Raw genomic sequence first — 25,352 nt, 5'->3', positions numbered from 1 at the left:
GTGTGGCTGATGCATGGGCTATAGGCTGTAAGGGGAGAAGAGTTAAAGGAGGAAGACCAGTTAGATGGCTGTCACAACTGAATTGCTGGGAAGTCTACTTCATCCTGGCATATTACCATCCTTCTTCTGCTAAACCATGCCCACCCCATTGTATTCCATAAATAACAAACCTCTACTTTCCTTTTTCCCAAACAGATCAAGATTAAAGATAAGCATTCTCTGTTCTCACAGTCCAAAGCCAAGTGATATCACCACATAGCAGTGTGCTTAGTGTTGTGATAATGCTGCAGGAGACCTAACCTGGACGCCAGAACTTGAAGGGGTTTTAGGGAGGGCTTCATGGGGCATTTTGACACCTAAACAGCAAAATGAAAACAAACAGAAGTTGGTCAAGCAAGGAGTGCAGAAAAGTCTTCTAGTAAGAGTAATAACACTTTGAAGGATGTGAAAACATGGTGCACAGATGTTCAGTAAGTTGTTGAATCAACAAAATAAAATGCATAACCAAGTTATATTAGGTTCTTTACACTATTTAAGTGTTTATTGTTTGCCAACAACTGTGTCTGCTCAGTGATTTACATGCATAATTTTATTTCCATGACTATATATTCAATATTACTACCCCCATTTCACTTCAAATGCAAGTAATAAAAATAGTCTGCAAGCTAAACAGTGGTAATTACCAGTGAAAAAGGGTAGTAACGAAAGGACAGTAAATTCCAGGGGGAAAGTGGTCGTGGAATTCACAGCGCTAGTATGTCTCCAGCAACATAAAGCGAGAAGGAAGACTGTTTCTGTACAAGGACGGTAATTTTTTAGACAGAAACATTCCTCAAATGGGAAAGGGGAAATGAGGAAAACGTGAGTTCACCTTTAAACGCCCTTGCCCACCTTTCCGATCCATTAGGCACTTACGTTTCTACCTGTCAAGTCATAACCTAACGTGCTGGTTTACAAACATTTTGGGAATTTGGTGTCTGACTTGAAACAGCTTGAGTGACCCAGAGTTCTCAATAATCGAACTTACAACTCTCCAAAACGGAGGTACTGGTCCTGCGAGGGTTGAAAGGAAGACGGAGGGACACTCATTTCCCCGTATTCGTCCCCGTGCCTCTACGTTCGGTTCTCAACTGTGGTCACAGCGACCCCGTAATACAGACACCGAGCCTCTCCAAACCCCTCCAATGGCGCCCCCGTCCGGTCACAAAAATGGCGTACGAAAGCCCTACCGGAACTTCCGGCGGACAAGCCGCACCGCGCAGACGCACTTCCGGGTCCCCTCTAGGCCGTTCGGAGGGCCATCTTCTCGGTGACCCCGCGCTCTGGCCGGTCTGGATTGCGCTGGATTCCCAGGCTGCCCCTTGGAAGCTGTAGAAAAAAATTTAATTTTTCTGTTATCTTATGGATCCATTAGGATGAAATTTCTGCTTTGATCAATTACCAAGTGAAGTCTCAATCAAGGGCTATCAAGCAAGGCAGGAAAAATGTCGGTCAGGTGACTGGAGGCTTTGGCTCACGCCAGGACAGGGGACTTGGATTTAGGGCAAGAGTTGGAGCAGGCAGGTTATTCAGCACAGCACCCATCCCCCGGTACCATGTTACACTTCATTTCATGGTTACCCTACAGCCCAGTGTTTCCCAAGCAGGAGGACTTGAAATCAACGTAATGGCGGGAAGCACCCAGCATTTAAAAAAATCAGCATCTGAAATAGCAGAATGTAGGGCATGTGAAAGAGTGAGTGGTAATGTAGGCAACCTTTGTTCCTGTTACCTGCGTGTTTCTGGATGCAGAGGTAAACTAAACTTCAAACTGGTGCTGGCCAAACGGTTTGGAAACCGCTAGGCCATGAGTTCCGAGTGCCGGCCCCACTGCAACACGCCGTTTACCTGGGCATCCCCAGAGCTGAGCAAAGCAGGCGACCAGACGGGGGCGCGCTGATGCACCGCCGAGGGAGCAGTTTCGCGCTTTTGTTGCTTTTCAAAAACAGTTTGACCTTTGATAACTGGTAACTACTGTTAATAAAACTTTTTCTCATGCTCTAGATGAAATATTTTGTGTGCTGTGGTTTCCAGCCGCCTTACTAAAAGGCCCTTCTATTTTCTGAACAGACCCTAGTTTATTATTTCGATGCCGTGCTCAGGATTCCCTCTTATTTTTTAGGGAAATCAACCTATGAATTGACAATTCCTTCCTTCCTGTCACTATTTTTTGAATAAAATTGCAGAAATAGAGGAAAAACGAAAGCGCCCGAACAGGGACTTGAACCCTGGACCCTCAGATTAAAAGTCTGATGCTCTACCGACTGAGCTATCCGGGCTCACGCAGAGAGGGCGCTCACATCAACTATACTTAATTGAACTATAAAATCGAAGGCGAAAGTCATTTTAGAAATTTTAAGTGATTTCTGTTCAGAACTAGTCATTCTGAAAATGCTTGTTAATACATACTGGACTGCGTAGAATTCAGTGCAGCCAAGAACTGTCGAATGCTGGCCTTCAGTTCCTAGGCTTCCCGGAGAAATAGCTGAAATATTCTACACTTGGGCCTCCGCAGAGTACTTTCAAAAGGAAGCCGATCCAATGCTGTTCTTTAACGAGTTAATTAAATCACCTTTTCCGCGGCACTTTGGACACCTAAAAAGGGACAGGGGAAACGATTTGATTTTGTGCCGGGCCTCAACTGTGTTTTGGAGAAAAGAGTAAAAAAAAGAAGTAAGCTTTTAGGGGGAGCCCCGCTCCCCTTTTCCTGGTCAGCAGGCACTTAGCTCTATCCCTGTATCTCTACGTTAAGCGCTGACAAGGTCAGAAAGCTGCAAGGCTTCCTCCACTTGGAATAGCGATAAATGTTGTCCCATCAACCATTTCAAGGTTTTTATGAATAAGTGAAGGAGAATTTAGCTTTAACATTCAGAAAATCTTACGATTGCAGACGGGGGGAAAAATCAGATTTTAAAAGTTGGGGAGAAGAACAAAGTGACCATCCACAGGGCAGGGGATGTAGCTCAGTGGTAGAGCGCATGCTTCGCATGTATGAGGCCCCGGGTTCGATCCCCGGCATCTCCAAGCCTCTTTTATTCACACACTATCAGAAGTTACATTTTAAAAATGTCCAAATATGCTGTATCATCCTCTTCATTAATTTCTTACAGTGTCCTTTTAGCCACTGCGTGTAAACTGTGTATGTAGAGAGGGAAATTAAATTGCTTAAAAGTCTTTTGGTAAATCTTTATCTGAAACGAAATTGAAAGAGATAAACATACCCAATGGAGAGGCCGAAGAGGAACAACCAGGAGAATTGCCCAGGATTCATTAAATTAACGGCCACCTTATGGTGTCTGGCTGGCCTTTAGAAGAGAAATAATCTTATTCTGAGAACACTAAGACGGAAGGAGGCGTATTGTTATCCCGTGGTTGCTGCGTCGGGTACGACAAAATAGGACCAACATTGGAAAAATGAGAGGCCCGGGTCGGTGTGGGCGAGTTCAGCTGCTGGAACGCATCACATTGTTGGAAGGGGGAAAAAAACCCAAAAAACAGCAAGGTCAAGAGGAGAAATTTCTTCTACCCTCCTCCCGAGCTGGCGCCTGCCGGTTGGCCGGTTAGCTCAGTTGGTTAGAGCGTGGTGCTAATAACGCCAAGGTCGCGGGTTCGATCCCCGTACGGGCCAAGGGTGCTCCGTTTTTATTTTTACTTTTATTTTTTCCGCGGCCGTGGTTAAGCTCGCGGCGTTTCGCACTCGGGTGTAGTTTCCTAGAAAAGGAAAGACCCAGGCCCGCCTGCAGCGTCTCCACCGCCGCGGGCCCTTAGAGGGAGCCCAGAGCGCGGGTCTGCGCCAGCGGAGTTCTCGCAGCGCTTGCCCTGGGGCAGCAGACACGCTGCAGGGCACCTTAGCAGTTATTAAATTCATCAGAAGGAACAAGAATGTCACCAGGTTGCTGGTCAAACACTTCCCTCGAAATGCTCCCAAACAGATAAGTCTTGAGCGACTGGAACGAGGGGCCACGTGAGCAGCCCGGACTCGGTGTCCCCGACGCGCAGTGTTTCCATCGGGGCGGATCTTCAGAGGATCCCACCTTGAGCCCTTTTCCAGGCTCTGCCTCGCACTCTGTCACCGACCTGTCCCTCTGTTCTGTCATTTCCTGGTGTGACTCCTGCCAATCAGCCTCATTTTTCACCAGACTTTCAGCGCCCTAATTATGTATCTCCTGGTTCCTTGTGCAGACCATTTCCTCTACTCATTCACGTCCTCACAGCTTCGTATCCTTCTGAGTAAATTTGCACCTGTTTTCACTGTTTTACGTGGGAAATGCTGAGACCGAGTGGGTTTGGGAACGCGCACATGGGCCAAGTTAGCCCCGCGCTTACAGCTGCAGGGGCCGTAGGAGCCTTGTCAAAATGCAGCCTATGGGACCTCGCCCCAGAGAAAGGGCACAGGTTTCTGCGTTTCTAACAAACGCCACAGTTGTTTATTCAAAGGATGGGTCAACAACCTCTGAGAAATAAGGCTTTATACAGTCTTTAGAGGGTTGGGTGGAAGGAAAGTCCGGGGAAGTTCTGAGAGCAACAGGTTTTTCAAAGTAGGAAAAATATGAGAGAGGAAGGTGGAGGGAGAGAAAAAGAAAATATTAGTTATAGTTGCACACATTTATACATGAAGTACAAAAAAACAACAAACAGAAACTCACCATATATTTAATACATTCAGAAGAGGCCCGCAGGCGTGTGGCTCGTTGGTCTAGGGGTATGATTCTCGCTTAGGGTGCGAGAGGTCCCGGGTTCAAATCCCGGACGAGCCCAACTTTTGTTGCTTGTTTCTCTCACGATATTTTGTGGTCTGTCAATACAGGTTGGTGAGAATGGGGGGAGGTGGGAAGATGTAGTCAAAGTGCGTGTAACGCATGCTAATAATTTCACAGAATGCTTACATTCTTTGAATTTCATGTGATTTTATCAATAAAACAAAAACGTGATCTCAATATCTAGAATCTTCTATCCAAAGTCATCCCAAATAGAATCTTAGTAGTTTCATAGTACATTGGGACCGTTTTCCACAGGTGCCCGGCTAGCTCAGTCGGTAGAGCATGAGACTCTTAATCTCAGGGTCGTGGGTTCGAGCCCCACGTTGGGCGGGTGTTTTTAATTTACTGCTAATGTTTTTTTCTGCTTGATTTTGTCTCATAGTACACTGGCCGTGCTGTAAACAAGCGCCCGGCTAGCTCAGTCGGTAGAGCATGAGACTCTTAATCTCAGGGTCGTGGGTTCGAGCCCCACGTTGGGCGAGTCTTTTTAATTTACTTATAACGCTCTTCTACTTGATTCATGTACACCCATTAGCTCCAAAAGACATCCCTCCTCGCTGTCAAACGAGAAACTTTAGAGCCCAACACCCTTAAAGCGTGGAACTATGGAATCTCCGTGAGCGGCTACTGCTCCTGGCTCTGCTAATCAATTCCGTGCCCTCTTAACTCCTGAATGTGGCCTCACTCCCCGTCCCCCTGGAGGGAATGTATTTTTCTGGCCTATTACTTGTGTTCATATTTGGTCTATAGTAGGCCGTTTACTCTGTATAGTTAGGCGCTTCGGATGATCCTGAAGCACCATCCACACCAGAAAAGGTCTAGGATGCAGAAAGAAGGTGCAGAGATGTTGGAAAATGTAAAGTCTGACGGTGGACAAAACGATCCAGAGGGAACAGTTTGACGGGCAGAGGCTCAGAGGCAGCAATGTCCACGGAGTCTTGAGAATGGAGACTCCACGTTCTGATCCAAGCACATGTCATTATGGAAGCATGGATAACAAATTTTCTATTACCACCGCCTCCTACACCTTTTCGGGGCGTGGTCACTCACACCAACGCAGCACAATGGACACAGTGTCCAAATTTTCTTCCCCTTCCTGTGGCAATTAAAGAACCAACCAAACCACCACAGGTTGCAATTGCCTGCAAAATAAAATCCAAAAGTTTAAGCCTGTTTTTCAAACTCCAAACTGCATGTCTACCCCCAACTCCTCTGAACTCTCTACCTTCTAGAAGATACTGCCCTGTCCTGCCACTGATGTGTGTTCGCTTCATTCCCACCATGCACACTTTTTGCTCAAATACATGCTGGTTGTGGAGCAGGTCAGTTCAGCCCTGTACTTTGCCAATATTATTCCAGATTGGAGCGAATTTTGCTATTATTAGTGACTTGAAAATCAGTCCCCTGGTCAAACCGACGGAGACTTTTTGAGATTTCCCCCCCTCTATAAAATCCCACTGCGCATGTCTTCCTTTATTATTCCTTTGAAGCTTTCATGCCTTCACAGGTTTGTGTTTCACCCAAACACCCACGACAACGAGAAGAGAAAGCAGACACACAGATTCTAAAAGCCAAATTAACCACACGCTTTCCCTCTGACTTCACTAGCGCTGTTCTAATGCTCTCTCAGGCCTCACTCAGGACAATTAAATGGAAACGCCTGAGTTTGGCTACCCACTGTACATGTGAATCACCTGGGGAGTTTCTAAAATTTCAGGTTTCTGGGCTCCATCTCAGACATACTCAATCTGAATCTCTGATGGTTTAGAAACCTTTTTTTATTTAGGGGTGATACTGATGGCATATGTAGAAAATGCCCTCACACACGGGTGTGTACGCCGAAGTGTCTAAAGAGGAAAGTCATGATATCTGCTACTTATTTTCAAGTGTTGCAGCTCAAGAAATGCGTACACATGGAAAAGAGAGCGGAGAGCGAGGAGAGCCGCAAGAAGCAGGGACTTCTCTCAGCGGTGCCCGACTGCTTCTTGCAAATCAGTGGCTGTTCCCGTTTTCTCCTTCGTCCACGGCGACCTGTCCACGACGCGGACACGTGAGGTGGCGGGTCGCTGGTGCTGTGAGCAGAGTTGGCATCCGCGGAGGGGAGCTGGCCCTCGTGCTTCCTTCGATAGCTCAGTTGGTAGAGCGGAGGACTGTAGTGGAAGCTCCCGGGCATCCTTAGGTCGCTGGTTCGAATCCGGCTCGAAGGAACTGACTTTTTTGCGTCCCTTTTCATTCCCAGTCCCTCCCAGTTCTCTAAGTCCTGGATGGGCATCTATTTGACTTTTTCTTGTGCAGCGAATCTATGTTTTTATATCAATCGTTACTCTCCGTAACCATGCCTAATACGGCGACCAGACTTCAGTCCCTTGGTTCGCACGGAGCCGGTTCCGCAGAGAAGTCCGGAGCCGGACCAGGCGATCAGGGGCGGCCCAATGGGCCCAATGGGTCCAGTGCTGCGAATCAGCCCCCCGGCGGAGACCCGGAGGAGGGGGGGGAAGGGCTGCCAAGCGAACCGACAGACCTCGGGGACCTGGTGGAGCACGCGCGCCCCCTGGTGGCCAGAGAGTCCTGAGCCTCAGGAAGGATTTTCCCAGGTGATGCCCACAGCCCCGCCCGCGGGACGAAACTCCGGCACTACGCCCACTGCTACCTTTAATTAGGTAACGGCCTTTCTCAACCTCTGCTAACAACGGTTAGGGAACGTCAGAATCACCTGCGGAGATTTTACAAAGCGCCCCCGCTCTGGCCGCGTTGCAGGTAGCCCCCCGCCTTGGTAGTTTTAAAAGCTCCCAGGTGATTTTAACGTGCTGCAAGGTTTCAGAACCACTGCTACAAGAGAAACAAACATTTTAGAAGTAAAAATAGAGAAAAATTAGTACGATTTTCTACCAGCTTCGGGAATTACAAGGTAGAGATCTCTCTTAATAGAAAGCACTTCATAATTTTGTGCCAATCTCATTTTTACCCTGTCTCAAAAATGTGACCCCGAATACCTATTGAAGAATCCTCTCCTACAAAGATATTAGATCAAGGTAAGGAAGAGTTGCCTGCGAATTTTGTGCCTGGCAATGTCTTGTATCTTTGTTCTCATGCTTCAGAACTTTTATTCAAACCTGCAAGCGTGGAAGAAAGCCCCAAAAGTCGACCCTTGCCTCTCCTATCCTGAAGGTGAGGTAATCACCAGTACGTGGGTCTTTACGCGATGGCTATCCCTGTCATGAAATGGGCAATGAGAGGTCCGGAACTCAGGCCGGGGGAGTTGTCGGAGAACGTTTTAGCAGTTATTTATAAAAACTGGAGAATGCGGGCATCGATCCCGCTACCTCTCGCATGCTAAGCGAGCGCTCTACCATTTGAGCTAATTCCCCGCCCTGGCGTGCCTTTTTCTCTCCCTTACCCACCTTAATATTTAGAAAGAGTTTAGCATTTTCGGATACAAGTTATAGTTGGCCTATCATCCAATAGAACTAAGAGCTGGGCTGCGGATCAGTAGTGATCAAACAGCCTCAGGACGACTTCAGGCCCCCAGTGCCACCTGTAACATGCTGCACGGAGCTGGATCCTGTCCGGAGATATCTCCCGAGTGCAGTGGAGTCCGCGGAAACATGTGCTTAGAAACTGGACATGTTTATTTCACACTGGAATCCACCCGCAGAAGCAGGGAACCGGAAGGAAAGCGCAAGTGCATCCAGGAGGAAAAAATCAAGTTTCTCAAGCAATGTGAAGGCCCTCACCCAACATCTACACCTTCACCCACTGCTTTGCCTCATGTTGCATCATTAGAAAGTTCCTCTTTGAGGTTTAATGTTATTTTCTAATCTCATTTAAATTGGGGCAAGAGGATCAAAATTAAAATGGAGCTGGAACATCTTATTTAAGAAAGGGACTCTGTCCCTAGGCTCTGCAGGATATGCAGAGTGGACCTTCCCAGATCTTTACAATGTCCTAATGCTTGTTCTTCTGCTTTTGTATTATTATTATTATTATTGCAATCAGGGCTGACAAAAAGTGAACAACTTTCTGTGAGGAGAAACGCACCGCTCCCACCCCCCATCTTAGACAAGAGAGGTCGTAACTTAGGTGTTCTCTTTGCGTGTAGAAACCCACCATTCATCTCAAAGTGGCTCAGTGTGAGCCTTGCCTTGATTCTCACCACTACCTGGGTGCTTTCTCCATACTCTTCCCTGGACAGAATTTACCCAGCCACAGAACTCAATTTGGCCGCCACTCATTTGTTACTGCCTGTTTATTTTCCATGGTTCTACTAGGAGGGCGGGTGTAGAACTGGAATGAAAGAAAGCCCGCCCCACCCCATCGCTCAGAGCCAGGGAGCTTTATCGTGGCTGAGAACCGGGAGCGATGGATTTGCTCCCGGCCCCCCAGTATGAGGTCTTCACTCCCCGATCCCGGAGAACATACTGGGCATTGACATTTTACAAAGGCAGACTTTGCAAACCTCCTTCGGGGAATTCAGCCTCCAAATACGAGTAGCCAAATCAGAGCTGAGAGGCAGTGCCGACCGGGAGCCCATTAGTTCTCCGGGGAGGGTGGTGACAGGCAATTCTGGTCACCCGCAGGACACGCGGAAACGGCTCAGGAGCGCCATCGCGCGGGCACTGGCGCGCCCTGCACACGGCCCCCCTAACAGCCCAAGGTGGCGGGTAAGAAAGCCGGACGGCTCCCGAGAATGACCGTGAACTGTAGAGGACTGAACAAGGCGGTGCCTCCGATCCACGCAGCCGTGCCCGCCTGCCACCGCAGAAGACACTCCAGCCACTCCCAAATCCCGGCAAGGCCTGCTGCCACCCGCCATTTCGCGTCTCACCGGGCGTTCTGCAGGGAGCATTACACTTGGGGATCAGCCTTGGCCGGTGCGCCTCTTCCGGCGCGCCATTTCCGGTCAGCCTCTCTCCAGCCCGGAAGTCAGGCTAGTTCCTTTCCCTAGCCTGTGAGCCGCTCTCCTGCTTTGAATTTCCCGCGAACCGGGACCCACTTCCGCCCTCTGCACCAGGCCTGGACCTTTCATTGGTCAGAACCCTCATCGGCCCCACCCCCTCGCCGCCGGCGTCGCACATGGCGCGCGTCAGACAGCGCGGCGCTTTACGGCAGACTTGCTTCACGTCTCGACCAGCATGGCGGCAGGGGAGTCGGAGAAGGAAGCGGCAGCGCAGGAGCCTGTGGAAGGGGGAGACCTGGAACTAGAGGCGGAAGAGGAGCAGGAGGAATCCGAGGAGGCAGCTGGCAGCGCCAGGAAGCGGGTGGTGCCGGGTATCGTGTACCTGGGCCACATCCCGCCCCGCTTCCGGCCTCTGCACGTGCGGAACCTCCTCAGCGCCTACGGCGAGGTGGGGCGCGTCTTCTTCCAGCCCGAGGGTAAGCGCGCGCCCGAGGCCCCGGGGTGGTTCCGCAGGGGCCAGGCTGCGGCGGGAGCCCTGCAGGCCTGTGCTCGGAGAGCTGATTTGGAGTTTAATCTCGCCTCCGCCCCCCCCCCCCCCTTTTTGGCCTGAATTTGCCAGTTTGTTAAATCTTAGTGGCTTTTCCACAGAACGGAAGACATCTCTTTGTCATTGCGGCCCCCAACTCCTGAGCAGGCACTGATTGGGATTGGAGTTTGGGGGCCGTGTGGGTTTTAAATAGAACATTTAGGGCAGACCTGATTAAGGAGCGTTAACCACCAAATCGAAGGCCTTTCAAAGTGAGAAGCAACAAGCATTTATTTGAGATCAATAAGAACAGCTGTTGGGAAAGCACTGATTTCAGGCAGAAGCCCAGATAGTGTTCTGATGAAGAGACAAACACACAAAGGGAACTTATGAGAAAGGGAAGGGGACAGTTACGTCAGTAGAAGGAAGGCGTCGCTATTGGTGCAGGTAACATGACATCGTGATGCTAATTCTAAACAATGTTTTTAATTTTCAGTCTGTTATCTGTTAGTCCAGTAGCCACTAAACATCCAAAGGTTTGAGGCATAAACGTGCAAAGCAGTACCGGCTCCAGTACTGGAAGGGCAGCTCTGGCTCCAGTTTCAAATGACTCCATTTATATCGTGACAGGAGTTAACACTGAGGAAGGGTTGAGTTAGACATGGGGAGAAAGGGCAGACTTTGCAGTTCTCAACTCCCTTTCCGGCAAAGACCTAGAGTTGGGATCCTGGCCTGCGGGCAGGTTTTGAGAACTCGGCCAGCGGGCAATGCAGTAAGTGGGTGCTGCGTCTGTCTCCATGACCACTGCTCTGTCTTTGGCACACAGATGGGTTTGTGCGTCGCAAGAAGAAGGCAGCAGCAGCCTCAGCCACCGGAGGGAAAAAGCGGTCCAAGTACAGCAAGGACTACACAGAGGGCTGGGTGGAGTTCCGGGACAAGCGAGTAGCCAAGCGTGTGGCCGCCAGCCTTCACAACACGCCCATGGGTGCCCGCAGGCGCAGCCCCTTCCGTTACGACCTATGGAACCTCAAGGTGAGGGGATAGGCTTGTCTGTCGCATCTCCCATCCTCCTACCTTCCCACCCAGCCCAGGCACCTCCTGTTTTCTCTCCATCCTGACCTGTCCTACCCAGACCTTTTCTTGTTTTCCTGTCTGCAGTACCTGCACCGATTCACCTGGTCCCACCTCAGCGAGCATCTTGCCTTTGAGCGCCAGGTGCGCAGGCAGCGCCTGAGAGCAGAAGTTGCCCAGGCCAAGCGTGAGACTGACTTCTATCTGCGCAGTGTGGAGCGAGGGAAGCGCTTCCTTGCCGCTGACGGGGACTCCACCCGCCCGGATGGCTCCTGGACATTTGCCCAGCGTCCTACTGAGCAGGAGCTGAGGGCCCGTAAGGCAGCTCGTCCAGGGGGTCGTGAACGGGCTCGCCTGGCCAATGCTCAGGACCAGGCCCGCTCCAACCGTGGGCTCCTCGCCAGGATCTTTGGAGCCCCACCACCCTCAGAGAGCATGGGAGACCCCAAGGTGGTCAAGGACTCTTGAGGGGCAGGGAGTCCATCTCCTAGCTCAGCCCAGAGTTCTGTCCACCTGATAATGACTACTCAGTCTGAGCTTGTTTCTCAGACTAGGAGTCTAGTGAGTGTCCAGACCTCTTTTTTTTGGGCCTCTCTTCCCCTCTCCAACTACTGCATGTGCCTGGCAGAAGCACCTAATTCATGCTAGTAGCACGATTATTACTACTACAGATGCCTGTTTTATCTTATCTGATTCTTGGCTGCCTGCCTCCTACCCTTTGGGGACCTCTAAAAATCCCACTTCCTGGGCCCAGGAAGAGCCTTGTATCAAGCTGGAGTGACAGTGGGTAGACTGGGGCAGCTGTTCACCAACCACAGATACTGGCGGCAGCAGCAGCAGCAGCAGCATCCTTTTCATTTAGAAAAGATGAACCGGTGGGGTTAATGGGGTGGGACTGGTTTGGGAAACACCTTCCAAATGTATTTATAGAAAAGAAAGAAATATATATATAATTACAACTTTGTACCTGAGGGGCAGAGCATTGGGTAAGTTACAACTTCCGTCTTCTGTGTCCCATTCCCTCACCTTCATTCCATCTGGTCTGGTCTCAGAATCCATTCTACCTATCTAGTTTTTAGCCTATTTTATCAATCAGTTGTCTAATTCAGTACTTACTAAGTCATTATATGAGGATGTGAATGACAGCATCTAACAACACATGGTCCTTGGCATTAAGAATCGTATAGACCACTAGGAAAAGGGAGATATTTAAGGAATAAATGCATAGAGGTACTTCAGGCATCATGGTGGATGTGGGGTGTGTAAAGGGTAGTGTGGGGCCATGGGAGAGCATGGTGACACTGTCTGGAGCTAATTCCCAATCACAGTCTTCAGAGATGGAGTCATTTTTCACCAGCTTTTCCAGATTGTTCCTGAAAGGTGAACAGAAGTCTGGAAGAGCCTGGTGAACTACAACTGCAAACAAAGCTCCTGGGATGGAGTGTTGGGTTGAAACCTTTACGGTGGGCACAGTGATTCCCCTCAGGTACACCTCTGTGTTAGGGCTCAGACAGGGGAGGGTCACAGACAACATGCAGAGCAGCCTAGTATTAACTAGTAAGGACTGACAACAGGTAACACTATAACTGAGAAAGAAGTCTGCACACAGCCTCAGAGATCGAAACTCTGGTCAGAATCCAAGTTTCAAAGCTGGGCAAATGTACCAGAAGATTGAAGTTTAACTAAATTTAAGACTCTATAATGGTAAAAACCCTTAGTGGTCCAATAATAAAAAAGTTTTTTTAACCAAATAAGGAGCATCCAGGAAGATCTTATTACAAATCTCAAAATTTGTGAAACATTTAGAATATTCTAATTAAAGTCACAAATGAATGAAGATATTCCCTGTTACCACTACTATTCATACATTCCAAAAAATCCTGGTGATAGACAAAAGTGAAAACAAAAGTCAAGTGGAAAAAAAGATAAAATTGCCCTTGCTGATGTGGCTCAGTTGGTGGGGTGTCCTGTGCACTGAAAGGTTGCTGGTTCCATTCCCAGTCAGGGCACATGCCCAGGTTGCAGACTCTGTCCCCGGTAGGGGGTGTGCCGGGGGCAGCCAATTGATGTTTTACTCTGTTTATGTTTCTCTCCCTCTACCTTCCTCTCTAATAACAACAAAAATATATTTTTAAAACAGACAAAATTGACACTATTTGTAAGTAACATAATTTCAACATGTCTCCAGAAAATAATACCATACATAAAAATAGCCTCCCTGATACACCAGATAAAGATGCCAGATATAAAAGACTGCACTGAGGCAGGGACACACGTGGACAATAAACATGTAAAAGATGGTCTATCTCACGACTCAGATAACACTCAACTGTTCAGGGATGAGTATTCACTAATTGTATCTATACATCAACCCACATTTCTACCAATAAGGGCATGGGTAGGTAAGTAGGTGTTAGAGGTCAGCTAGACTAGTAGAACTGTCAGATACACAAAATGTTGGACGAGAGGGTCTCAGAGCTGTCTCCTGCCCTATGTTCACCCACAAACCTCAACCCTACACATAAACCTCTCATGGTAAGGAACCTGATAAACCAGAAAGTATTCCTAATAATTTAGCCATGTCTGGACTCACCAGGCCACCTAACATCTCTAGAAGAAAGCGTTTCTTAGCAGGACCTTCACTAATTACATTGGAAAGGATATTTAACCCTTTCCCCACTCACCTGAAGATCCTCTTGCCATAGGTGTGTTCATGTTCTCACTGATGCATTAGTACTAGCACATCCTGCCCAGGGTGTGGAGTATGGAAAAGCATGGTTGAGTGGAATTGAGCTGCTCTAGAGGATGATCCTCCCAGGTGTCTTTCTTCTCTTGGAAACCTGGATGTGTTTAACATCTGTGATTAACAAGGGTACTGGATTCCACGTGGGTCATTAATGGAGCACTGGTGGTTACTGAATTTTAGCCAATGTGGTCAGATGAAGCTATTACTCCTCCCTGTGCTGTTATGTCATGCAGTGAGGAGGCTCCAAAAGGACCCGCTGCCCAGGGAGCACAGACTGCACTCCTTCCAGGTTTCACTCACTCTCAGCCTTAGCACTGGAAACTCCTAGACTTCTATTTTTTTAGAAATTTTTAAAATATATATAAAATATATATATATTGATTTCAGAGACAGGAAAGGTGAGGGAGATAAAAACATCAATGAGTCACTGATCGGCTGCCTCCTGCACGCCCCCCACTGGGGATTGAGCCCGAAACCCTGGCATGTGCCCTGACTGGGAATCGAACCCCAATCACCTGGATCCTAGGTCAATGCTCAACTGCTGAGCCACGCCGGTGACTGTCACCACCAGGGCTCAGGGCCACATGAGTATCCACTTTATTCTTTTTTCATTCAGCTTTATTGAGGTATAACTGACAAAACTGCAAGATTAAAATGTAAAGTATACATCATGATGAACTGATGATATATATTGTGAAAGGATTCCTGAATACCTGCTTTATTCTAATGCAGGTGTAGGGGGAAAGCTTTTCTTAGTACAGTAGACAAAATGCAGTTTTTCAGAACAAATGTTTATTTAAGAATTAAGGGAAAACAAAAACATTAAAGCATAGGAATGATACACTGAATACAAGTGTCTTGTTTGGTCTGAAATCTTGAAAGTTACTCTAACTACTTACCTGAGGTAGATCTAGGTTGGCACTGTTTCAAGAGAACCTCCATCCATCCCAGAAGGTACCTTCTAGTTTTGGTTACAGGCTCCCAAGTGGTCCTCCCCAACCTCAGGTTATGCTATAGGAATAATACCAACACCTTTCCCCCATGGTTAAGAGACCTCGGACCTGTTTCATACCCACAAACTTCGGTGTTTGAGGAGTGGTCCATCTTTAATTTACTTGAAGACTAGAGACAATCACCAGTGAGATTAGCTGAAAGAAGGGTCAAGTCATTATGCCAACGAGACCAATTCTGTCCCCTTCCGCAAGTTCTCTCTAATGACTAACAAGTAGCCACAGGACTGATTTCATCACCACCATGCCATACACCCATACTATTTCAGTGTTACAACAATCAAACACATACTAGTGATAGGCATGATTTTCACCAAAGAAAAACAAATACATCTTGTGTTTTTTACCACACTGGGCAACTTTTCATGGAATAAGGGCTATTTATGAAAACAAAAACCTATCAGATTGAATCACCTTCCAGAATCTGTTTGCTAAAAGAAAAAACACCCTAGAATCAGATTCCATACTATCACTATGAGCTATACCCACCGACCCTACGATTATCAAGATCATCAGCCAGTCATCAGGACCACAGCTTAGAGCCACACACAAAATAGCCGCTGGCCACCTCCAGGAGTCCGAGGCCAACGCTCCTGAGTTTAAGGATTCACTATGATCAACCAGACAGACTAGCAACAAAATATTTATTCACCAGTCTAGTCCCAAACACTGCAGGAATCTTAAGTATTTTATTAAATGTGTTTTAATCTGAGGGGGGAAAAACCTTCAGAAGTGTCAATTTATAGATTCCTGGATTAATTACAGTACTTCTAGAGAATGTTAAATATAATAATTCTGTTAACCTGGAGCTAAGTGCTTATCCTCAAACCTCTGATGAATTTGGCAACTACTCTTCCCCTCTAGCATTTAGCATCCTACGTTCCAAGCCAAATAAATACCTTATATTGTGGTGATTGCAATCCTTTCCCTGGGAATAAAAAGCATCCTCTCTTTTCATGGCAGAGCTAAAGTAAATGAAAGGCATATCATTATGGGGCTGACTTTGCTATAGGCAGCAGGATAATGGAGTGAAAAGAACACTGGCTTTGGAATCAGGATAGTCAAAACCAAGAAGCACGGTTCCTCCATTAACATTGTTCCATCGTGTGTTACTCGCCTGTGCAGGCCTAACGTTTCTTCCAGTCTTCCCTCAGACATTCAGACATGAGCTGATGAGAATACATTATCATTGGAGGAGATGATACATGAAGCCACAAAACTGTAGATACTAGCAATATCATAACTCATCTTGAAATCTGCATTTCTGAGTTGAAGAGATGAATCTCTAAAGCAGAAAATTCATATACCAGTGATACTCATATCTTAGGGAAAGGAAACTTCGAGGGTATGCCTCAACTCACACCAAGCAAAACATTGGGTGTTCTGCTTCTTTATGAGGTTGGCCCTCCAAAGGGGAAACTTGGGAGTTCTGATCCAGGATAACTACTCCCTACTGCTTAGTTCTTTCCACTACCAGCAAGTTTCCCAAGCTACTATCAAAACACCAGTCCCCAGTCTGGCCAAGATTAAAAAAAAAAAATCAAGAGATAAAGTCAGTACTCTCCCCAACGGTAACACATGCCACACCATCTATCACACGGGCACAGTCCTTTCCTTTATTGGATTTCCAAATGTTAAAAAGAGGAAGTAAAGCAATCATCAACTAAGTGGTTCAGATAAAAAAGCATCTTCACCTGAGTTTTCCATCAGCCTGCTCTGACCTGCCCAAGCTCCTCCCACAACACGTTTCTGGGTATCTAACAACTGTTTTCATACTGACTCATTAAAGTCACCGCCACCCCATGGGTCAGTTAACTATGAGCACGGTTATTCTCATACCTATTATATGTACACAGTCCATGACTAGATCTCTCACCAGAGCAAAATTCTCTGCAGAGTAGGTTCTTTGGAGCCCAAAGGTAGAGGTTTCTAGCAAGGCTTTATTCAGACTCAAGATATTTACGGTTTTTTTCACTTGTGTGAGTTCCCTGGTGTACCAAAGGAGCTGATCATTGACAGCTTTTCTCACTCAGAGATTTCATAAGGTCTCTTCTTAGACTGTTTTATTGTTGCAAACCCAAGAAGACTCTCCATCTAATGCTTTTGCCACATTCAAGACAAATGCCTAAAATTTTACCGATATGGCTTCTTTGATGGGTAAGAAAGTCATAGTTCTGTGGGAAGCTTTTTCCACACTTTGCTGGGGTTTCTCCCATGTGGGCTTTCTGACATCCAGTGAGCTGTGCATAGTGTCTGAAGCACTGTTCACACCAATGGCATTGTCCTCTGGTGCGAATTTTCTGGGATGGAGAGGAGTAAGCATTGCTAGGAAGCTCTCTCACTCTCTTGCATCTACAAGGTTCCCCACCAGTACGAATCTTCTTGTGGGTGATCAGATATGAGCTCAGACTGAAGGTTTCCAAACCTGAAGGCCTTTGAAGGTTTCTCATTGGAGTGACTGATAGGTGTTGTTAGGTTGGCTCTTTGGGTAAACCATTTCCCAACTTCCTACAATCGCAGATTCTCTGGTCCCCACTGAAGTCTGAGCTCTTAGAAAAGTCTAAGATTAGCCTAGAGTTCATCTAAATGAGTTCTCTGATTCTTAAGTACTTTTTTTATGTTGTTATAACTTCTTGTCCGGCCAAGACGTCTGTGAGGCTTCTGACGCATGGGAAGGGCTGAGGTCAAGCCCTTTCTCAGCCACATTACAGATATATGGTTTTTCACCAATGTGGACTGTCTGATGTTGAAGGAGGGCTGAGTTCTGGCGGAAGCCTTTATCGCACACACTGTATTGATAATGCAGCTCCTCTGTTTGAGTTCTCATTTTTGGTTGGGCAACAAAGCCCATGCCTAGGAGAAAGCCACTCTCACATGCAGACCACTGACGTGGTTTCTCTTCCATGTGAATTCTTTGATGCACAATAAGGTCTGAGCCACAGCTGAAACTTTTCTCATACTCAAGGCATTTAAAAGTGTGCGTGTGAGTTGCCTGGTGCCTGATGAGGTTGGCACTCCGAGTAAAACTTCTCATACATTCCAAACATTTATAGGGCTTCTCCCCTGTGTGGACTCTCTGGTGGACAATAAGGTCTGATTTCTGGCCAAAGCACTTCTCACAGGCGCCACATTTATAGGGCTTCTCCCCAGTATGAACTCTTTTATGAACAATGAAGGCTGAACGGTGTCGGTAACTTTTCTCACACTTATTACATTTGTAGGGCCTTTCGCCAGTGTGAGTTCTCTGGTGGCTAATGAGATCCGATTTCCCACTAAAAGCTTTTTCACACTCCAGACACTTAAATGGTTTCTCACCGGTGTGAGTTCTTCGGTGCCGAATGAGGTTTGTACTTCTACTGAAGCATTTATCACACTCACTGCACAGATACGGTTTCTCACCTGTGTGGCTTCGCTGGTGGACAAGCAGATCAGAGCTCTGTCCAAAATTCTTGCCACAAATGTCACATGTATAGAACTTTTTACCTGCGTGTGTTCTCTGGTGTCCTGAAAGGGCTAAGTGGTGCCAGAAGCTCTTCTCACATTTGCTACATTTATAAGGTTTCTCATAACTGTGGACCCTCTGGTGTGAAATGAGATCTGAGCGCTGGATGAAGGTTCTTTCACACATATCACACTGATGAGGTTTCTCCCCAGTGTGGGTTCTCTCACACATAATAAGAGCTAAGTTCTCACAGAAGTTTTGCTTGCGTTCAAGGCACTGGTATATTTGATCATCTATTTGAGCAATCTCATGTACATGAATGAAAATCTTTTGACCCTTCTCAGGGCACGCATGATATAATTTCCTTCTCTGAGTTCTCTGATTAGCTCTCTCTTCTGAAGTGCACATTTCTATGGCTCTCTCCTAGGGAGTTTTCCACTGGTCATCTTGACCCATCATTTTCTTCATTGTCGTTTTCCAGATAAGAACTTGAAAGATACACTTGTTTTAGATCTTTGAGTCATGAGCTGTTGGTCTCTACAAGTTTCCAACATCATATACACTACCAGTTCCTTACTCGGTATTTCCAACACTGTGAGACAAAGGAGAAATATTATTTATATTCCTATAACTAAGAAAATAATGCTCAAAGTTAAAAATCACTGTAGGAAAGACAGAAATTCTGCATCAGGGTCCGTAAATACCCTCGGTTTTGCAGGGGCTGAAATCAGTTCGTTTCTCTCTTTGCCAGTATCAAACCAATCAGCAACATATATGGAAAGTACTAGGAATTATTATTTCTTCCACAACCTGGGTGATCTCAAACCTAGGTTCTTCCCGTCACTCTGGCTGAGTAGTGCCCTGGCATTCCCTGACCCCTTCACTGTTGCTTTTCTCCACAGTACTTGTCATCTAATACAGTGCACAGGAAATCCACGGATTTGCTGTCTACGGCCAGAATATGGCATGATGTCTGTTTTGATTGCTGCTCTTTTCTTAATATACAGAGCAGCTCAGGCATACAGTTGGTGCTTAATAAGCAGCTTATTGCAGTCCTACTTGTGTCCTTGTCTGGTAAAGGACCAAGGCTGAATGCCATAAGGTGGGAGCTGGTCTGATGAGATACGGTTTAGAAGAAAGAAGGGCCATTTCAAAAGGCTGAGGAAATGGAACTCACCTAGAATGTGAATGAAGGAAAAGCAGCATTTACTTCCTGGTCCTGAGGATGTGATTTCTCAAGGAAGATTGCAACCGCATTCTATAAAACACAGGACAAGAAAAGGAAAAACAGTCACAAATGAGAGGACTTAGCACTACATCATTTCACTCAAACCACCCGAAAACGGGGACAGTTTTCTTAACAAGAGCAGGTGGGTTTTCTTACGCAATCCCTGTCATCCCACATGACTTTGGAGGAAATGGACAATAAAGAACCTACAAACCATCCTTGGGGACGTAGCGGCACTGCAGGGAAGGGCCCCTAACACTAAGCTCGCTGATGAAGCATGAGCTTCCTCCAGGAGACAAGCTGCCCTGGTCTGAAGTACATCAGGGACCACAGTGTCCCCAGGGAGGACACCCCTCCACACCTTCCCTGTAGGGCCCGCCGTCGCCACCACTCTGGTCATTCACAATTTACAAGACTAGGCTGACTTATATTTCAGCCACAAACAACTCAGGACACATTGACTATGGGCATGAGAGGTTAGACACCAGGCCTGTCCACTGCTTTCTTCCCTCAGCAGCTCTAACCTGCCTGCTCCAGGTCACCAGACTTTCCGTTTCCTCAGCAACCTTTCTGCTATTGAGGACCAGAAGCAAACACGGAGCCGCTCAGATGCAGAGAGCACAGGGGACATACACTTAGCCCACAGCCGCCACTAATAACATGACATGTTTCATGGTTCTGATTCCAGGAAAGATGGCGTGAACACATGCCAGCTGTCTCTCCCATAAAACACAACTCCGAACTCCGCACTAGATCATGGGACCACCACCTCACCTGCAGCGAGTTCACTATTTCTTTGTCCCCTCTGTATCCCCTGGCCTGAACTTGATACAGGTTGAATCACAGAAGTCAAGGAAAATGTAAAATGTAATTCAGTTGGGATTTTTCAGAAAACCTATGGGTTTCCATGCCAGTAATTTAAGACTGACTTCAGTCAGTGGACAGAAAACAAAACGGGGCTACCTGTGGCAGAATCGATCAAAGGTTCACTGTCAAAAAGAGAAAACCCACTCTAAGTACAAAAAAAAAATTTTAAGAGTTCTGATAAAAGCAGGATACAAGGAAGAGACTTAGCGTGCACATAGAAGAGGCAGCCTGGAACAACAATTCTTAGGAAAGAGGAGAGTAAAAAGGAAGGGGAGGAACCTTGTGGACCTCATAGGCAAGGAGAAAAGGAACAAAGGGAAATTTAAGGTCCTTCAAAGTGGAGGAAAATTTTAAAATGCACAATCTATCTCCCCAGTATCTTCTAAAAATACCATCCAGTTTTAAAACAAAACTTGACCACAGTGGCAAAGTGAAAATGTGCTGCTGAATTAGCAACCTTGTAAAACATTTTATGTTCTATAAAATAAAAATAATTCAACTAAAAACTGGGAGAAGGGGAAGAAAACTGAAATAACCTCACTGATTACTGCATTAATGGAAGGCAGGAGTGAAGAGCACTATTAAAAACTGGGAAACCAGATAATTAAAGGTTCAATAAGAAAACGGGACTAGCCTGGCCAGGCGTGGCTCAGCAGTTAAGCATGGATTGGAGTTCAATTCCCAGTCAAGGCACATGCAGGGGGCGTGTGGGAGGCAGCTGATCATGACTCTCATCATTGATGCTTCTTTCTCTCTCTCTCCCTCCCTCTCCCTCCCTCTCTCTGAAATCAATAAAGATATATATTTTAAAAAATGGGACTAGAGGCATTTAAAAAGGTCTAAGTATACAAAGGTAGCCATTATAACAAAAATCAAACATTCTGAAAATTTTTTTAAATGAAAGAGCAATGAAAACACATCATGTAGAAGAAAGGACACAGGTTACGTAACACCGATGACTAAACCTGAAGAGTGTGAACCACAGCCCACTACCAGTATCAGTGTGAAAATTACACAAAAGTAGCAAGCACACTCTTTTACCCTGTTGCTTTTACAATTTACTGTTTATCCTGGAAATCATTCTACATCAATTGGTAAAGATTTTCTTTATTCTCTTTCACAGCTGCAAAATATCCATTATATGTGGATATACCAAGTTTATTCAACCACTTTCGTACACATGGGCATTTCAGTTGTTTTAAATACTTTCAAACTACAAGCACTGCTACGATGAGTAACCTTATGCATGGGTATCTTCAGAGTGAATTTCTAGAACAGGGATTGCTGAGTCAGAAATAAATGCATATCTGTGTGAACAGAGAAACAGAATCATAAAGCAAACACAGTAAAATGTTAACATTTAGGGACTATGGGCAAAGGGTGTATGGACATTCTTTGTACTATTTTACAACATTTTTGTACGTCTCAAATGATTTTAAAATGAAAAGGTTGTGTTTTTTTTTTAAAGAACATGGTATCTGAGAGTTGGCACACTGTGCTAGTTAAAATTAAATGTTCAAGCTCTGAAATTAGATTTTGGTTCAAGTTCCCACTACGCTCCTCTGTAGCTGTGAGAACTTGGGTAGTGACTTAAAGTCCTTAGGCTTCCATTTCCCTTTTGATAAAGTAGGTGAGCTATGATTACATGCCTCAAGGAGTTGCTGTGAGAACTGAGACAGTGTCAGTTAAGGACTCAGCTCAATGTCTGGGTCTCAACAAGTGCTCAATAAATGACAGGTTCTATTATTTCCTTAATTCCTTCTTTACATGCACAAAAAACAGTCGTTGAGCCCATCCTCTGTGCCTGCATCTTGCATAAAGCCTTGTTTAAAATCCATTTAAAATAATTAACCAAATAAATAATAAAGTAACTCAGCAAATTAATGATTTATAAAAAGATTATGCAAAAACAGTTATGGAGAAATGTCAGGAGGAAAAGGAAGAATCCAGAATCGCAACTAAGTAAAAGATATGCAGGCATCAGACAAATAACTAATATAAGATGGTGGGTTTATGGGAATTTTGCCTTTTAAAATGTGTATTATTGTTAAGGTCGAAAGGAGAATAGAGTAGAGATAAAGGATTCTGAGCTTGGTCACAGACTGTAAATGAGTATTTCCTAAAGTTATCAGCCCAGGGTATTGTATTTGCCCTAAGTAGCCAACAACTGTGGGGCACTAAGAAGAAAAAAAATTGTTAAACAAGGAAATAATTTTATTATCCATATCTAAGTCTACTTGTTCATAACACTTTCCTAGTTCAAAATACTATAATTGTCTCCTATCACACAAAATAAACACAAAATTTTCACAGCTCTGTGTAACGTGGCACCTCCACCTACCTCCAGCCTCCCAGGATACCTGGAACATTTGCACTGCTTCCTTCTGCCTACAATGCTCTTCCCCCGGGGGTTGCCTGATCCTTTATTTGACTCAAGTGTTGGACTGAAAATTACTTCCTCAAAAAGCAGCACACCCTGATGACTTTATCTAACACAGCCATGCCCCACTTTGTGGTATATATTTTATGTTCCTTAATTTGTTTCTCTCTCCTACTAGACTATAACTTCCACTAGGGTTAGGACTAAGTCTTTGTTCACTGCAGTGTCCCTAGCACCTGGAATACATTAGCTGACTGAATGAGAGTGCGAGTGCATAAATACCAGAACCAAAAAGGGCCATCGTCCTCCTTGGAGGCCCAGCAGCAACGCAACCAGCTAGGCTTGGAGCCCTGGCTGGTTCTTCTGGCAAACCTGAGTGCATCAATCCTTCAAGTCTTAGCTCCAGGAAGCCCTCCTGTAGGAAGAGACTGGTTCTCTCCTCCACTGTGAGGGTCAGAGTGCACAGAATGAACAGGCAGGCAATAAAAGTCCAAGCACACAAGCTGAGTAAAGAACTTCAAAGCTCAAGGTTATCTTTACAGTTAAAGGCTGTATGGGACAAGCAGACAAGTCCATAAAGCAATATCTAAAAAATAGATAATTCTTACCCTATCAGGCCCTAGATTAGGGATTATCATACCTATTTTTCATTGATTACATGGACTGTCTCATTTAATCTTCCCAAGAACTTTGTAAAGTTGATGTTATTACCAATGTTTGCACCTTACAGATAGAAAGCCTGATGCTTAGGGCAGTTAAATAACTACCTAAGATGTCACAGCTAGTAAGTAGCAGAGCCAGGATTTAAACTGCCATCTTCTGACTCCTGAGCCTACCTAAGCATTGACCATAATGCCTTTTGGGGGGCTCAAATCAATCAAGAAGCAATTACTACAAGCCTATTGTGAATATGCATGTTGGAATGTAGTATAAAATACACTTAAATTGGTAGGATAGGACCCAGTTATATCACTCTGCTATCCCACAAGCTAAAAAAGGATCATTCCCCTTTTCCATGTATCTTATCCCATTCCTTCCTGTCCTCCCCAGGTCCCCGTTTTCTCCCCCTCCAAAATGCACTCCACTTATATGGAAACATACAGCCTTGTATGCCACTTCCCATAACAAACACTCAAGACTGTCTTCCTTTTGGCTCCAAAAGGTCTCTAGTACATAACTATTCACAACATACAATTCTTCCCTGTCCTAGAGAAAAAACACACACCCAATAATGTAGAAATTTATAATTTTTCTGGAGCTGGACATCTACATATTGGTTCTTTTCTCCAGTCTGGTCAGCATCTTTCAACCACATCCTACCTCTTCCTACCTTTGCTTCCTTCTGTTTCTCCTGCAAGAAGTACCTGCCCCTGGTAGCCATGGTTCCTTCCCAACCAGCTCAAGACAAAATATCAAGAATCCTCCTGGATAATAACTAACTTCATCACAAAGCCCCGAGTCCTGTTTTGCTTAACTTTTGTCCTTCTGCTAATTGTTTTTTGTCTGTATTATGTCAACCTCTAAGGTCAAGGACCCAATCTCCTACCACTGGTAAGTGTGCATAACAAAGTTACATATAATGCAAGTTTCCAAAAATGGCTACGGCGTGATTAAATCAACCGGGTTCTCCCGCATCTGATTCGAATGCAACACAACTAATCTCTGCATTAAAGAGGGGGAGGGGGCGCCACCGAAAGTCCTCGGGCTCCTTCCCCGGCACGAACGGCGCAGGTCGCCGAGAAAAGCGCCGGCCGCGCTCTCGGCGCGACCCACCGCGCGGGGCGGCTCTTCTTTCAACTTTCCATTGACCGCCTTTCAGTCGCGCCCGCGGTCCCGGAGCGCGAGGGCGGGCGGAGCAGGGCCGCTCCCAGGGCCCAGGCCGCGGGGCGCCGGTCGGCCGCGTCCCGACCCGACCCCGCAGGCCCGGCCCCCCACAGCCCGCCGCCCGCTCGCCCCGCGGCCCCCGCACCGACCCTCGGCCGCCGCACTTCCGGTTACTCGCGGACACTCGGTCCGGGTTTCCCGGCGGCCGCAGGCTCCGCGGTCGTGGACCAAAGGGCGCACCCCCGGGCAAGGAGGGAAAGCAAACCTGGGGCCGACGAGGGCCAGGAGCAGCTCCCTCTGCGCGCCGGGCCGGGGAGCTGGGGCCGGGCCCTGCGGCGGCGCCTCCACACCGACCAGGCCGGCTACCGAGCCCTTTCAGCCGGGCCGGAGGCGGCGGCACAGCCCCGCCCCGCCCCGCCGCGGGTCACGTGGTCACCCGCCCGCGGCGACAGCGCGCTCCTCCCCCCGTCTCTGCGCCAATGGGGCTGAGGCTCCGGAGGGGCGGGGCCCCGGGGCGCATGCGGCCTAGCCCAGGCTGCCGAGGGCCCGGATGTGGAAGCCG

At 46.7% G+C, this 25,352-nt stretch overlaps 3 protein-coding genes across 3 annotated transcripts in view; 1 reads left to right on the top strand and 2 right to left on the bottom strand.

Moving 5' to 3' along the window:
- Positions 1 to 25,352, bottom strand: part of LOC308548950 (histone H2B type 1-C/E/F/G/I) — a 329,370-nt gene that overhangs the window by 193,707 nt on the left and 110,311 nt on the right. The window lies entirely within an intron of this gene.
- Positions 9,898 to 13,130, top strand: ABT1 (activator of basal transcription 1). Its single transcript, XM_081121089.1, has 3 exons — positions 9,898 to 10,172; positions 11,049 to 11,254; positions 11,381 to 13,130. The coding sequence occupies exons 1-3, from the start codon at positions 9,932 to 9,934 to the stop codon at positions 11,759 to 11,761; spliced, it is 828 nt and encodes a 275-aa protein (XP_080977215.1). The 5' UTR covers positions 9,898 to 9,931; the 3' UTR covers positions 11,762 to 13,130.
- On the bottom strand, positions 14,810 to 25,250 carry ZNF322 (zinc finger protein 322). The gene is made up of 3 exons (XM_081121088.1): positions 25,056 to 25,250; positions 19,669 to 19,749; positions 14,810 to 19,083 (listed from the first exon to the last, which is right to left on the bottom strand). Exon 3 carries the CDS (start codon positions 18,897 to 18,899, stop codon positions 17,673 to 17,675), a length of 1,227 nt encoding a protein of 408 aa, XP_080977214.1. The 5' UTR covers positions 18,900 to 19,083; positions 19,669 to 19,749; positions 25,056 to 25,250; the 3' UTR covers positions 14,810 to 17,672.

This window comes from Miniopterus schreibersii (genome assembly GCF_964146895.1).
Source record: "Miniopterus schreibersii genome assembly, chromosome: 19".
NCBI classification, from domain to species: domain Eukaryota; kingdom Metazoa; phylum Chordata; class Mammalia; order Chiroptera; family Miniopteridae; genus Miniopterus; species Miniopterus schreibersii.
Note: the sequence above shows the minus strand (reverse complement) of the source record. Positions and strands in the feature narration are given on the sequence as shown.

Bases quoted from the DNA above. Each gene is read 5' to 3' on its own strand.
- ABT1 (XM_081121089.1), top strand. From the start codon at position 9,932: ATGGCGGCAGGGGAGTCGGAGAAGGAAGCGGCAGCGCAGGAGCCTGTG. The intron at 10,173-11,048 runs GTAAGCGCGCGC...TTTGGCACACAG, and splicing joins CGTCTTCTTCCAGCCCGAGG to ATGGGTTTGTGCGTCGCAAG. The intron at 11,255-11,380 runs GTGAGGGGATAG...TCCTGTCTGCAG, and splicing joins ACGACCTATGGAACCTCAAG to TACCTGCACCGATTCACCTG.
- ZNF322 (XM_081121088.1), bottom strand. From the start codon at position 18,899: ATGTGCACTTCAGAAGAGAGAGCTAATCAGAGAACTCAGAGAAGGAAA.